Below are 15,526 nucleotides of genomic sequence, written 5' to 3'. Positions count from 1 at the left end.
GTTTTGCACTTTTTAAAATCTAATGTATAATTACAGACACACTTACTGTAATTGATTTACTTATTTTTCTATATTATCATGTATTTCATAAGTTAGCAAATTTCACGAAATATGTTGGTGATAATAAACCTGATTCTGATTCTGCCCCCAGAACAAACAACGCATTTCACTGTATGTTTCGATGTACATGTGCTAAGTAAATGAATCTGAATCTTTCTGCTTTCATGGCCCGAAGCTTTGGATCTTCAGTCATTCATCAGATTTCCCCACAACCTCATCTTTGGCCTCTTGGGCATCCTTAGCTCCTGCCAGGCTTATGTTTGAGTTACCATCCCTTCTGAAATATGGTATAGATTTTGTCTCTATGGACCAAGCTGTAGATTCAGAAACTTAACAACTTGCTGTATTTAACGTTAATATCTTCTTTCTGCTTGACGCACCAATTCAAGAGCATCTCATCAATCAACCAACTCTCTTGTCTGAATACATTTTAAATAAAGGAAGGGTTTCCAGTGTAAGTACACACTGTACAAAAATTCTCTTTACTATAACTCGGAGATTCATATTAAACGGAAGTGCGCAAAAAGTGAAGACAAAGTGACTTCAATAATCTTCCATTTAAACATTATAGAATATAATCGGTGGTTAGCAACTCTCACAGACGTAAACTCTATGGTTATATTAATCAGCAACATCACTTAACACCTCTGTATTCACGGGTTAATTGGGTCCCATGTCACTTCATACACGCTGGCACCTGTGCACCCACATCCAGTTTAAATTGAGATTCTTGGGTATTCTCTGCGACATCGGTGGTGGGCGGGTTTGTTAGTGTTATACGATCGTCACGTTATGTTAGGTACAGTAAAAGTGAAAGTGAAAGGTTTACCTCTTCTTTTCCTAAAGGAAGTTTGTTTTAAGTGCGGATTGCGCTTGAAAAACAAGGCAAGTGTAATTGCAAGTCTAATTCACGGACTCGTCTGACACCTAGGCTCTCCGGATGGACGGTGGACAACAACCGGTACCCCAAGCAAAGTCTGAGTACACCTGGACCCTGACCGGACTGCCTTTTAAACTTGGACTCCCAAGACTGGACTCTCTTTTATGCCTGGACTCTGGAACGAAGTCTAATTAACAGCCGGACTTCCAGAACTTTTGGTTGACGTCTGCGCTGTGGAACTGGTTGTGACCATTTGGGTCTTTGAGGTGGTCGCTCACGGTTATCTGGGTATTCCCAAGGATGGGTGTGGGCCGAGGTCGTAGCCACTTCACGGCCTGACGTTTTCCAAAGTTAGCAGCCGTGCTCGATTCGGCATAACGTAGTAAGTATGTGACAATTATAGTCAAATCCAAACCAGCACCACAGAAGTAGTTTGTATTTTCTTTCCCTTTCTTTAATGTCTTTGTTTAAAGTATTAAAAGTCGTGGAGCAATAAGCCTTCAATGTTTAATTATTGGACTCGCATCGGGTATCAACAGGTTCAGATATTAATATAAGTGCGCTTCCTTATTTGTTTTTAAACGAAATTAATAGCATTTTCTTTTTTTTAATGGATTCGTTTTGCATTTTCTGCCATGTTCTTTGGTGTTTTTTCTCTTGGAACGCGATCTTATCGAACAAGTTTTGCATGCTCAAGTTCTGGTATCAGAAAGTCAGGGGACTTCTGGGAAGATAGGCAAACGAAACTGACCTTGGGTGCTTCTCAGGTGCCTTTGAACAGTGGACAGCTGTTAGCTATTAGCCGACGCCTACGCCTACGCCTATTAGCTATTCGTGTTTCTGATCCTGAGCAACTCCAGCCTTCTTCTTCTTTATTTCATGGATCAGAATATTACACTCTTCATTTCCTCAAGGACTAAAGGCAATTCCCAAATTTCTGTCACTGTCTCTTCCAGCTCTGCTTATCATTTACATTAACTTATTATTTTCCCTTTTGCTCCTTTTCCCCTATTCCCTCTCTTTATTCCTTTCTGATTTGCCTCTAATTCATCCACTTTTCTTTCATTTGTGGCGCTTCTCTCTTCTCTTCCATTGAACACAATGGTCATGAGAATAAAGATGCCACAAAGACCATGCTGATTGATTAATGTCTGTCAATTACCAATCTTAATCTTTCTTTATAAGAGCCTTCAAACGTGCATCAGCATGTGCATATCTACAAACTCCAGATACATATTTTTAAAGCTTCTGCAAGTAACTAAGAAGAGCAACTAAATGTTGTCCCTTAGAGGAATTTGCAATGGAAATTGAGGGAAGGACAGAGACTTTGAATAAACATTAAACTGAAAGCATTACAACAATAGTAGAAAATCAAAGCCAAAGAAAGGGAGGAAATTTTTAAAAACTCTCATTAGGGATTAAAGACGGATAAATTCAAGGATCATTAGAGATGCTGGTTCATTGGTTGAGAGGTTCATTGCGCTAAAAGCAAAAATGATAGGCCAGTGAGCTTGACATCTTTGAGGAAATGCTAGAAACCACTGTCGAGTAGTTGCTGGACAGTTTGAAAATCGTAAGACAATCAAATTGTTATTGATGTTTGCATTGGTCAATTATTTTCCCAGTTCTTGCTGACTAACAGGATTGATGAGGATGCAGGTACACTCGCTCTCACTGGGGGTTGCATTTCTAGAAAATGGGCCACGTCATAATGTTCTGTAATGCAAAGCTATACCACCTGAATATGGGCCCAGAAATAAAAATTGAGTATAATGGTTTATTTTTTCAGAAACTCCTTAAGTATCCAGTTCATTCTGTATTAAAAAAAAATTGAGACATGGAATGAACATTACCCACCCACCTTCCACATTCCCGTTTCCCATTGACCTGGTCTCACCTTCCCTCTGCCAGTTTGTGTTCCTTACCCACAACCCACACCTTATTCTGGCTTCTCCCCCTTCCTTTTCAGTCCTGGTGGAAGGTCTCGGCACAATATGTCAACTGTTTGTTCCCTTCCATGGGTGCGTCCTGACTTGTTGAATTCCTCCAGCTTTTTGAGTGTGTGTGTTACTGGAGCCCTTCTAACTTTTTCTTGAAAACTGCTTTCTGCTTTGATATAAATTTATCTATAGTAACGGTGTGTAGTCAACTTTTCCTGAATTGTATCTAAAGTCAGAAAATTTGGATTTCAGTAGGAATTCTAATGGGCAATCTTTAGAATTATATTGACATCCTCTTGTTGTCTTGATTCCTACTTTTCCTTTATTTGAACCTGTAATATTTGCACCTAATTTGGAGAAATAACTCAACATTGATATAAAATAAGTTAACAGACAAACGTACAGTCCTGATGAAGGGTCTTGGGCCGAAACGTTGAATGTTTACTCTTTTCCATAGATGCTGCCTGGCCTGCTGAGTTCCTCCAGCATTTTGAGTGTTTTTCTTTGAGATGTACAGTTTGCGTTCTAGCTTTGCCAAAGTAATCTCAATGAGCTTGCTCTACACTGAACCAGAGTTATGTAGGATTTCAATGTAACCATTGTCCACTTAAAATATTTTTGACTGAATGGCTTAAAGATATCACTAGAAATAAATAATCAAGTACATTTTAATAACATTTTCATTTTATTTTCCTAACTAGAGAAAAGGCACTGATTTTTTAAAAGTTGTATTAAGAAGTACTTCTGAAAAGCTAGACAATGTCAAATACAGAAATGGTGCTAAATGACAAATTACCCAGTGACAAGGATTCACCAGGTCAAGGCCAGGCTGCTGGTAGTACTTCAGATATTGAAGATGGAAGAAATACAATAAGTCAAAGATCCTTCAGAACCAGCAAGAACAGCAGCAGCAGCAATGCAAAGGCCAAAGTGCCTGATGAAAGTCCAAAAGAACAGAGTGGATTGTTAAGAAGCTTTGCCCGATTAAGTAAGAGGAGACTTAGTTTCACACCTCAAAAATCTTCAGACAAAAATGTAACAGAAGTTATGTCAAATGAAAACACAGCTAATAACCTGAGAGAAGAAGAAGAGTGCGTGGAAAATAAGACAGTTGAGAACACAAAGTCTCCATTGTCAGGTAAAAATACAGACTTTAATTGGGGGTAAAACACAGTGAAGTGTTTTGTTTTATGGTCATTGATCTAATTTAAACTCTTCTGTTAGCATGGTAGCATAACAGTTAGTGTATATGCTTCCAAATAATAAGAAATTTTTGAATGGAAGAAGAATATTACCGTGGCTGACAAGTGCAGTCAGAGCCAAAGTAAAAGAGAGGGCATGCAAGGAAGCCAAAGCTAGTGGGAAGTTAGAGCACTGGAAAGCTTTTAAAAACCTGCAGAAGGAATCTAAGAAGGTCATTCAGAAAGAAAAAGATGAAAGAAAGCTGGTGACTAATATCAAAGAAGAATCTAAAAGATTTTTAAGTATATACAGGGTAAAAGAGAGTTGAGGGTAGATATAGGACCAATAGAAAATGACGCTGGACATATTGCAATGAGAGACACAGAGATGGCAGAGGAACTGAATGTGTATATTGCATCAGTTTTCACAGTGGAGGTCATCTGCCGTATACCAAACATTCAAGAATGTTAGGGAAGTGAAGTATGTGCAGTGAAAATTACAACTGAGAAGGTGCTCAGAAAGTTAATGGTCTGAGAGTCAATAAATCTGCTGGACCTGATGGAATGCACCTTGGGTACAAAAGGAAGTAGCTAGCGAGAAGTGAAGGCATCTCGGAGAGAAGCTGTTTTTTTTTAACTGTTTGGGGAAAAGATACGTAGCGCACCAGAGGTTTAAAAAGAAGACCACCATATGCAACTGCCATCGTCGAAGTGGACTGAGGCAGAGTCCAATCAGGCAGAGGTGAGGTTTGAACGGGGCACGACTGCGCAAGCGGGTGGAAGTCGGCCTCTGAGATCAGCAGGAGAATTTTTAAAAAGGGAGCAGAGGCTGAGGACAAGCTTGCTCCAAGTGAGGTAAGGCCGGGTAAGCTCCTTTAATTAATCTAATTAGCTTAGAAGTAGGTAATGGAGGCAGCAGTTAGGGCAGTTGAGTGCTCCATATGCAGTACGTGGGAAGTCAGGGTGAGCACAGCTGTCCCTGATGACTACACCTGCAAAAGGTGCATCCAACTGCAGCTCCTGACAATCCGTGTTAGGGAACTGGAGCTGGATGAACGTCGGATCATTCGGGAGGCAGAGGCAGAAATAAGCAGGAGTTTCAGGGAGATAGTCACCCCTAAGTGTCAGGAGACAGGTAGCTGAGTGACTGTCAGGAGAGGGAAGGGGAATAGACAGGAAGAGCAGAGCACCCCTGTGGCCGTTCCCATCAACAATAAGTATACCATTTTGGATACTATTGGTGGGGATGACCTACCAGGGACAAGTCGCAGTGGTTGCGTCTCTGGCACCAAGACTGGACCCTCAGCTCAGAAGGGAAGGAGAGCAGTAGTGATAGGGGATTTGATAGTTAGGGGGACGGATAGGAGGTTCTGTGGAAAAGATCGGGAATCCCAGATGGTCTATTGCCTCCCTAGTGCCAGGGTCCGCGATATCTCAGATGGAGTTCTCAGTATTCTCAAGAGGGAGGATGAGCAGCTGGATGTCATGGTCCATGTAGGGACCAATGACGTGGGTAGGAAGAGTGAGGAGGCCCTGAAAGGTGAGTTTAGGGAGTTAGGCGCCAAGTTAAAGGACAGGACCTTCAGGATTGCCATCTCAGGATTGCTACCAGTGCCACATGCAGGTGGGTTTAAAAATAGTAAGATAGCGCAGATCAACACATGGCTGAAGACATGGTGCAGGAGGGAGGGCTTCAGATTTATAGGTAATTGGGCAGTTTTCCAGGGAAGGTGGAACCTGTTCTGGCGGGACGGTTTACATCTGAACTGGAGGGGGAGGGGGACAAATATTCTTGCAGGCAGGTTTTCTAGAGAGGCTCCAGTTGATTTAAACTAGATACGGGGGGAGGGGAACCAGAGTGGAGGAACAGGTGTATGGGAGAAGGAAGAAAAAGAAGATAGTAAAGTTGTTTGCACCGTTAAAGATAAACAGAGATGAAGAGGTGGAGAATTTCTTAAATGCATTTATTTTAATGTTAGGAACATTGTAAGAAAGGTTGATGAGCTTGAGCATAGATTGATACCTGGAAATATGATGTTGTAGCTATTACTGAAACATGGTTACAGGCAGAGTGTAATTGGCAACTAAATATTCTTGGATTTTGTTGCTTCAGGTGTGAGAATTGGAGGGACAAGAAGGGGAGGTGTTGCTTTGCTTGTCAGAGAAAATATTACAATAGTTCTCTGGCATGATAGATTAGAGGGCTCATCTAGGGAGACTATTTGGGTGGAATTGGGGAATGGGAAAGGTGTAGTAAACTTATAGGGGTGTATTATAGACCACCAAATGGGGAGCGAGAATTGGAGGAGTAAATTTGTAAGGAGATAGCAGATATTTGTAGTAAGCACAGGGTTGTGAATGTGGGAGATTTTAATTTTCCACACATAGACTGGGAAGCCCACTCTGTAAAAGGGCACGATGGTTTGGAGTTTGTAAAATTTGTGCAGGATAGTTTTTTGCAGCAACACATAGAGGTACCAACTAGAGAAGGGGCAGTGTTGGATCTCCTGTTAGGGAATGAGATAGGTCAGGTGGCAGAGGTATGTGTTGGGGAGAACTTCGGGTCCCGTGATCACAATGCCATATAATTATGGAGAAGGATAGGTCTGGACCCGGGGTTGAGATTTTTGACTGGAGAAAGGTTAACTTTGAGGAGATGTGAAAGGATTTAGAAAGAGTGGATTGAGACAATTTGTTTTATGGGAAGGATGTAATAGAGAAATGGAGGTCATTTAAAGGTGAAATTTTGAGGGTACAGAATCTTTATGTTCCTGTTAGGTTGAAAGGAAAGGTTAAAAGTTTGAGAGAGCCATGGTTTTCAAGGGATATTGGAAACTTGGTTCGGAAAAAGAGAGAGATCTACAATAAATATAGGCAGCTTGGAGTAAATGAGGTGCTCGAGGAATATAAAGAATGTAAAAAAGAATCTTAAGAAAGAAATTAGAAAAGCTAAAAGAAGATACGAGATTGCTTTGGCAAGTAAGGTGAAAATAAATCCAAAGGGTTTCTACAGTTATATTGATAGCAAAAGGACAGTGAGGGATAAAATTGGTCCCTTAGAGAATCAGAGTGGACAGCTATGTGTGGAGCCAAAAGAGATGGGGGAGATTTTGAACAATTTCTTTCCTTTGGTATTCACTAAGGAGAAGGATATTGAATTGTGCAAAGTCAGGGAAACAAGGAGGGAAGTTGTGGAAACTATGACGATTAAAGAGGAGGAAGTAGTGGCGCTTTTTAGGAATATAAAAGTGGATAAATCTCTGGGTCCTGACAGGATATTCCCAAAAATGTTGAGGGAAGTTAGTGTAGAAATAGCAGGGGCTCTGACAGAAATATTTAAAATGTCATTAGAAACGGGGATGGTGCCAGAGGATTGGCATATTGCTCATGTTGTTCCATTGTTTAAAAAGGGTTCTAAGAGTAAACCTAGCAATTACAGACCTGCAAGTTTGATGTCAGTGGTGGGTAAATTAATGGAAAGTATTCTTAGAGATGGTATATATAATTATCTGGATAGACAGGGTCTGATTAGGAACAGTCAACATGGATTTGTGCGTGGAAGGTCATGTTTCACAAATCTTATTGAATTTTTTGAAGAGGTTACGAGGAAAGTTGACAATGGTAAAGCAGTGGATGTTGTCTATATGGACTTCAGTAAGGCCTTTGACAAGGTTCTGTAAGGAAGGTTAGTTAGGACGGTTCAATCATTAGATATTAATATTGAAGTAGTACAATGGATTCAACAGTGACAGGATGGGAGTACTGGTGGATAACTGTTTGTCAGGTTGGAGGCTAGTGACTAATGGTGTGCCTCGGGGATCTGTACTGGGTCCACTGTTGTTTGTCATATACATTAATGATCTGGATGATGGGGTGATAAATTGGATTAGAGAGTATGCAGATGATACTAAGATAGGTGGTGTTCGGGATAATGAAGTAGGATTTCAAAGTTTGCAGAGAGATTTAGGCTAGTTAGAAGAGTGGGCTGAAAGGTGGCAGATGGAGATTAATGCTCATAAGGAATAATCAAAATAGGATATACATGGTAAATGGTAGGGCACTGAAGAATGCAGTAGAACAGAGTGACCTAGGAATAATGGTACATTGTTCCCTGAAGGTGGAATCTCATGTGGATAGGGTGGTGAAGAAAGCTTTTGGTATGCTGGCCTTCATAAATCAGAGCATTGAGTATAGGAGTTGGGATGTAATGTTAAAATTGTACAAGGCATTGGTAAGGCTGAGTTTGGAGTATTATGTACAGTTCTGGTCACCGAATTACAGGAAAGATGTCAACAAAATACAGAGAGTACAGAGAAGATTTACTAGAACGTTACCTGGTTTTCAGCACCTAAGTTACAGAGGAAGGTTAAACAAGTCAGGTCTTTATTCTTTGGAGTGTAGAAGGTTGAGGGGGGACGATAGAGATATTTAAAATTATGAGGGGGATAGATAGAGTTGACGTGGATAGGCTTTTTCCATTGAGAGTGGGGGGGGGGATTCAAACAAGAGGGCATGAGTTGACAGTTAGGGGGCAAAAGTTTAGGGGTAACACAAGGGGGAATTTCTTTACTCAGGGAGTGGTAGGTGTGTGGAACAAGCTTCCAGTAGAAGTGGTAGAGGCAGGTTCGGTATTGTCATTTAAAGTAAAATTGGATAGGTATATGGACAGGAAAGGAATGGAGGGTTATGGGCTGCGTGCAGGTCGGTGAGACTAGGTGAGAGTAAGTGTTGCGCACAGACCCGAAGGGCTGAGATGGCCTGTTTCCCTGCTGTAATTGTTATATGGTTATATGGACTGCGGAGGCATTGAGAATGATCATTCAAGTATCAATAGATCCTGGTATTGTACTGGATGACTGGAGAATTGTAAATGTTACTCTGCTATTTAAGAAGGATGGGAGGCAGCAGAAAGGAAATTATAGACGTGTTAGCCTGACATCAGTGGCTGGGAAGTTGTTGGAATCGATTGTTAGGGATGAGATTATGGATAACCTGGAGGCACATGACAGGATAGGCGAAAGCCAGCAAGGTTTCCTGAAATGAAAATCCTGCCTGACCAACCTACTGCAATTTCTTGAGGAAATTTCAAGCAAAGTAGACAAAGGAGATGCAGTAGATGTGGTGTACTTGGATTTTCAGAAGGCCTTTGACAAGGTGCCACACATGAGGCTGTTTAGCAAGATGAGAGTCCATGGAATTACAGGGAAGTTACTAGCGTGGATGGAGCATTGACTGATCAGCAGAAAACAGAGTGGGAATAAGGGTTATTCTGGCTGGCTGCCAGTTACCAGTGGAGGTCCACAGGGATCGGTTTTCGGGATTTCTGCTTCTTATATATGTCAATGATTTGGACTATGGGATTTGTGGCTAAATTTGCCAATGATACAAACATAGCTGGATGAGAGGGTAGTGTTGAGGGAACAGAGAGCCTTAGGAGAGACTTAGATAATTTAGGGGAATAGGCAAAGAAATGGCAAATGAAAATCAATTTTGGAAAGTTTATGGCCGTGCACATTGGTGGAAGAAATAAACGGGTAAACTATTATTTAGATGGGGAGAGAATTCAAAATGCAGAGATGCAAAGGGACTTGGGAGTCCTTGTGCAAGATACGCTAAAGGTTAATCTACAGGTTGAACTGGTGGCGAAGAATGCAATGTTGGCATTCATTTCTAGAGGTATAGAATATAAGAGCAGGGATGTGTTGTTGGGGCTCTATAAGACACTCGTGAGACCGCACTTGGAGTATTGTGTGCAGTTTTGGGCTCCTTATTTTAGAAAGGATATACTGACATTGGAAAGTGTTCAGAGAAGCTTCACGAGAATGGTTCCAGGAATGAAAGGGTTACTATATGAAGAATGTCCGGCAGCTCTTGGGCAGTATTCCCTGGAGTTCAAGCGAATGAGGGGGGGATCTCACGGAAATGTTCTGAATGTTAAAAGGCCTGAACAGATTAGATATGGCAAAGCTATTTTCCATGGTGGGGGAGTCAACTTCAGGATTGAAAGACACGCATTTAGAGCAGAGGTGCGGAAAAATTACTTTAGTCAGAGGGTGGTAAATCTGTGGAATTTGTTTCAACGTGCGGCTGTGGAGACCAAGCCATTGGGTATATTTAATGCAGAGATAGATAGGTTCTTGATGGTATGGGGAGAAGGCAGGGGAATGGGGATGACTGGAAGGATTAGATCAGCCCATGATTGAATGGCAGAGCAGACTCGATGGGCCAAATTGCTGACTTCTCCTCCTATATCTTATGGTCTTGTGGTCTTTGCTGTGCTGTCTATATGATCAGGGTTCTATTCACCCCATGATGCATGAGTTGCCTCCAACATTCCAGTGGAACAAATTAGGGTTAATAAGTTGTACACATAAGCCATCAGAGTAGGAATTAGGCTGTTCAGCCAATTGAATATGCTCAGATATTCAATCATAGCTGACTTATTCTCCCTCTCAACCCATTCGCCGACCTTCTCCCCATAACCTTTGACACCTTACTAATCAAGAACCAATCAACCTATACAGAGATTGGTTCCAGAACGAAGCATTTTTCAAGGAGTGACTTAATAGATATTCTGTAATTAAATTTTTCTAATATGCGTTGTCTGTCTATTTCAGTTTTCTATTGACTTCAATGCCAGAATTATTTGCAAATACAGTTAATAGTTCAGTGTTGCGTATAAATTATTGTTTATCACATAAAAACTTGTTCCACCAATAAGTGTAAATAACCAAGTGTAGCAATGTCATAAAACCTGTTCTCCTTCCCAAGACCCATGGACTTGTGGTTCTGTTTAACATTCCAGCAACAATTGTGCCTGTAGTTAACTAATTGCTGGGAGGTGAAAGATTTAAAAGGGACTTGAGGGACAACTTTCTTGTGCAGAGGATGTTGCCCTTATGGAATAGGTTCTCAGAGAATGCAGTTAAAGCAGATACAATAATGACATAACAAAGTTATTTGTTTATTGTGTAAGCCTCATTATTTAAACTGATCAAGACCCAGATTCTGCCAGCCTACAGCTCCAACAAGTTCAGTACAACTGCCCTGTTACCTGTGATTTTCCTGTTTCCTGCATTCAGTTCTTCCAGTTCTTGTTCATTTGGAGAGGTCTGCTGTGCAGTTTGTAGACAGGTACTGAATCCTTATGTTGCTTTGAATCTTGTGGTAAAGACCTGGACAATGTCCTGAAGAAGAGTCTCGGCCCAAAAAGTCGACTGTTCAGTCATTTCCATGGAAGCTGCTGATCTGCTGAGCTCCCCCAGCATTTTGTGAGTTTTTCTTTGAAATGTACAGCCTGCTTTCTAGCTTTGCCTCCAAAACAATCACATTGAGCTTCCTCTACACTGAACCAGACTACTGACGGATTTTCAAATCCATCTCAATGTAACCATTTTCCATTTAAAGTATGTTTGACTGAATGACTTAAAGATATTACTATAAATAAACTATCAGGTATATTTTAATAAAATTTTTGTTTTATTTTCTTAAGTAGAGAAAAGGCACTGATTGTTTTAAATTGTATTTAGAAGTACTTCTGAAAAGCAAGACAATGTCAAATACGGAAAAGGAGTTAAATGACAATCTACCCAGTGCCAAGGATTCACCAGATGAAGGCCAGGCTGCTGGTAGTACTTCAGATATTGAAGATGGAAGAAATACAATAAGTCAAAGATCCTTCAGAACCAGCAAGAACAGCAGCAGCAGCAATGCAGAGGCCAAAGTGCCTGATGAAAGTCCAAAAGAACAGAGTGGATTGTTAAGAAGCTTTGCCCGATTAAGTAAGAGGAGACTTAGTTTCAAACCTCAAAAATCTTCAGTCAAAGATGTAACAGAAGTTATGTCAAATGAAAACACAGCTAATAACCTGAGAGAAGAAGAAGAGTGCGTGGAAAATAAGACAGTTGAGAACACAAAGTCTCCATTGTCAGGTAAAAATACAGACTTTAATTGGGGGTAAAACACAGTGAAGTGTTTTGTTTTATGGTCATTGATCTAATTTAAACTCTTCTGTTAGCATGGTAGCATAATAGTTAGTGTATATGCTTCCAAATAATAAGAAATTTTTGAATGGAAGAAGGATATTACCGTGGCTGACAAGTGCAGTCAGAGCCAAAGTAAAAGAGAGGGCATGCAAGGAAGCCAAAGCTAGTGGGAAGTTAGAGCACTGGAAAGCTTTTAAAAACCTGCAGAAGGAATCTAAGAAGGTCATTCAGAAAGAAAAAGATGAAAGGAAACTGGTGACTAATATCAAAGAAGAATCTAAAAGATTTTTAAGTATATACAGGGTAAAAGAGAGTTGAGGGTAGATACAGGACCAATAGAAAATGACGCTGGACATATTGCAATGAGAGACACAGAGATGGCAGAGGAACTGAATGTGTATTTTGCAACAGTTTTCACAGTGGAGTTCATCTGCCCTATACCAAACATTCAAGAATGTTAGGGAAGTGAAGTATGTGCAGTGAAAATTACAACTGAGAAGGTGCTCAGAAAGTTAATGGTCTGAGGGTCAATAAATCCGCTGGACCTGATGGAATGCACCTTGGGTACAAAAGGAAGTAGCTAGCGAGAAGTGAAGGCATCTTGGAGAGAAGCTGTTTTTTTTTTAACTGATTCGGGAAAAGAGACGTAGTGCGCCAGAGGTTTAAAAAGAAGACCACCATATGCAACTGCCATCATCGAAGTGGACTGAGACAGAGTGGGACGGCTTTGGCTCAATCAGGCAGAGGCGAGGTTTGAACGGGGCACGACTGCGCAAGCGGGTGGAAGTCGGCCTCTGAGATCAGCAGGAGAATTTTTAAAAAGGGAGCAGAGGCTGAGGACAAGCTTGCTCCAAGTGAGGTAAGGCCGGGTAAGCTCCTTTAATTAATCTAATTAGCTTAGAAGTAGGTAATAGAGGCAGCAGTTAGGGCAGTTGAGTGCTCCATATGCAGTACGTGGGAAGTCAGGGTGAGCACAGCTGTCCCTGATGACTACACCTGCAAAAGGTGCATCCAACTGCAGCTCCTGACAATCTGTGTTAGGGAACTGGAGCTGGATGAACGTCGGATCATTCGGGAGGCAGAGGCAGAAATAAGCAGGAGTTTCAGGGAGATAGTCACCCCTAAGTGTCAGGAGACAGGTAGCTGAGTGACTGTCAGGAGAGGGAAGGGGAATAGACAGGAAGAGCAGAGCACCCCTGTGGCCGTTCCCATCAACAATAAGTATACCATTTTGGATACTATTGGTGGGGATGACCTACCAGGGACAAGTCGCAGTGGTTGCGTCTCTGGCACCAAGACTGGACCCTCAGCTCAGAAGGGAAGGAGAGCAGTAGTGATAGGGGATTTGATAGTTAGGGGGACGGATAGGAGGTTCTGTGGAAAAGATCGGGAATCCCAGATGGTCTATTGCCTCCCTAGTGCCAGGGTCCGCGATATCTCAGATGGAGTTCTCAGTATTCTCAAGAGGGAGGATGAGCAGCTGGATGTCATGGTCCATGTAGGGACCAATGACGTGGGTAGGAAGAGTGAGGAGGCCCTGAAAGGTGAGTTTAGGGAGTTAGGCGCCAAGTTAAAGGACAGGACCTTCAGGATTGCCATCTCAGGATTGCTACCAGTGCCACATGCAGGTGGGTTTAAAAATAGTAAGATAGCGCAGATCAACACATGGCTGAAGACATGGTGCAGGAGGGAGGGCTTCAGATTTATAGGTAATTGGGCAGTTTTCCAGGGAAGGTGGAACCTGTTCTGGCGGGACGGTTTACATCTGAACTGGAGGGGGAGGGGGACAAATATTCTTGCAGGCAGGTTTTCTAGAGAGGCTCCAGTTGATTTAAACTAGATACGGGGGGAGGGGAACCAGAGTGGAGGAACAGGTGTATGGGAGAAGGAAGAAAAAGAAGATAGTAAAGTTGTTTGCACCGTTAAAGATAAACAGAGATGAAGAGGTGGAGAATTTCTTAAATGCATTTATTTTAATGTTAGGAACATTGTAAGAAAGGTTGATGAGCTTGAGCATAGATTGATACCTGGAAATATGATGTTGTAGCTATTACTGAAACATGGTTACAGGCAGAGTGTAATTGGCAACTAAATATTCTTGGATTTTGTTGCTTCAGGTGTGAGAATTGGAGGGACAAGAAGGGGAGGTGTTGCTTTGCTTGTCAGAGAAAATATTACAATAGTTCTCTGGCATGATAGATTAGAGGGCTCATCTAGGGAGACTATTTGGGTGGAATTGGGGAATGGGAAAGGTGTAGTAAACTTATAGGGGTGTATTATAGACCACCAAATGGGGAGCGAGAATTGGAGGAGTAAATTTGTAAGGAGATAGCAGATATTTGTAGTAAGCACAGGGTTGTGAATGTGGGAGATTTTAATTTTCCACACATAGACTGGGAAGCCCACTCTGTAAAAGGGCACGATGGTTTGGAGTTTGTAAAATTTGTGCAGGATAGTTTTTTGCAGCAACACATAGAGGTACCAACTAGAGAAGGGGCAGTGTTGGATCTCCTGTTAGGGAATGAGATAGGTCAGGTGGCAGAGGTATGTGTTGGGGAGAACTTCGGGTCCCGTGATCACAATGCCATATAATTATGGAGAAGGATAGGTCTGGACCCGGGGTTGAGATTTTTGACTGGAGAAAGGTTAACTTTGAGGAGATGTGAAAGGATTTAGAAAGAGTGGATTGAGACAATTTGTTTTATGGGAAGGATGTAATAGAGAAATGGAGGTCATTTAAAGGTGAAATTTTGAGGGTACAGAATCTTTATGTTCCTGTTAGGTTGAAAGGAAAGGTTAAAAGTTTGAGAGAGCCATGGTTTTCAAGGGATATTGGAAACTTGGTTCGGAAAAAGAGAGAGATCTACAATAAATATAGGCAGCTTGGAGTAAATGAGGTGCTCGAGGAATATAAAGAATGTAAAAAAGAATCTTAAGAAAGAAATTAGAAAAGCTAAAAGAAGATACGAGATTGCTTTGGCAAGTAAGGTGAAAATAAATCCAAAGGGTTTCTACAGTTATATTGATAGCAAAAGGACAGTGAGGGATAAAATTGGTCCCTTAGAGAATCAGAGTGGACAGCTATGTGTGGAGCCAAAAGAGATGGGGGAGATTTTGAACAATTTCTTTCCTTTGGTATTCACTAAGGAGAAGGATATTGAATTGTGCAAAGTCAGGGAAACAAGGAGGGAAGTTGTGGAAACTATGACGATTAAAGAGGAGGAAGTAGTGGCGCTTTTTAGGAATATAAAAGTGGATAAATCTCTGGGTCCTGACAGGATATTCCCAAAAATGTTGAGGGAAGTTAGTGTAGAAATAGCAGGGGCTCTGACAGAAATATTTAAAATGTCATTAGAAACGGGGATGGTGCCAGAGGATTGGCATATTGCTCATGTTGTTCCATTGTTTAAAAAGGGTTCTAAGAGTAAACCTAGCAATTACAGACCTGCAAGTTTGATGTCAGTGGTGGGTAAATTAATG

General features: G+C 41.4%; 1 protein-coding gene across 3 annotated transcripts in view; it reads left to right on the top strand.

Moving 5' to 3' along the window:
• The first annotated feature begins 565 nt into the window (after positions 1-565).
• LOC132386449 (exocyst complex component 3-like) overlaps positions 566-15,526 on the top strand; it is a 78,614-nt gene continuing 63,653 nt past the window's right edge. Inside the window, exons 1-3 of one of the 3 annotated variants that reach the window (XM_059958740.1) lie at positions 566-1,322; positions 3,582-4,018; positions 11,591-11,992. In XM_059958740.1, coding sequence (XP_059814723.1) covers positions 3,640-4,018; positions 11,591-11,992 — 781 coding nt within the window. In that variant the 5' untranslated portion in view covers positions 566-1,322; positions 3,582-3,639. The remainder of the gene's footprint in view (positions 1,323-3,581; positions 4,019-11,590; positions 11,993-15,526) is intronic. The other 2 variants (XM_059958730.1, XM_059958747.1) reach the window with 2 other exon arrangements.

This window comes from Hypanus sabinus, chromosome 2 (genome assembly GCF_030144855.1).
Source record: "Hypanus sabinus isolate sHypSab1 chromosome 2, sHypSab1.hap1, whole genome shotgun sequence".
In the NCBI taxonomy this organism is placed as follows: Eukaryota; Metazoa; Chordata; class Chondrichthyes; order Myliobatiformes; family Dasyatidae; genus Hypanus; species Hypanus sabinus.
This window is presented reverse-complemented; position numbering and strand designations above follow the sequence as displayed.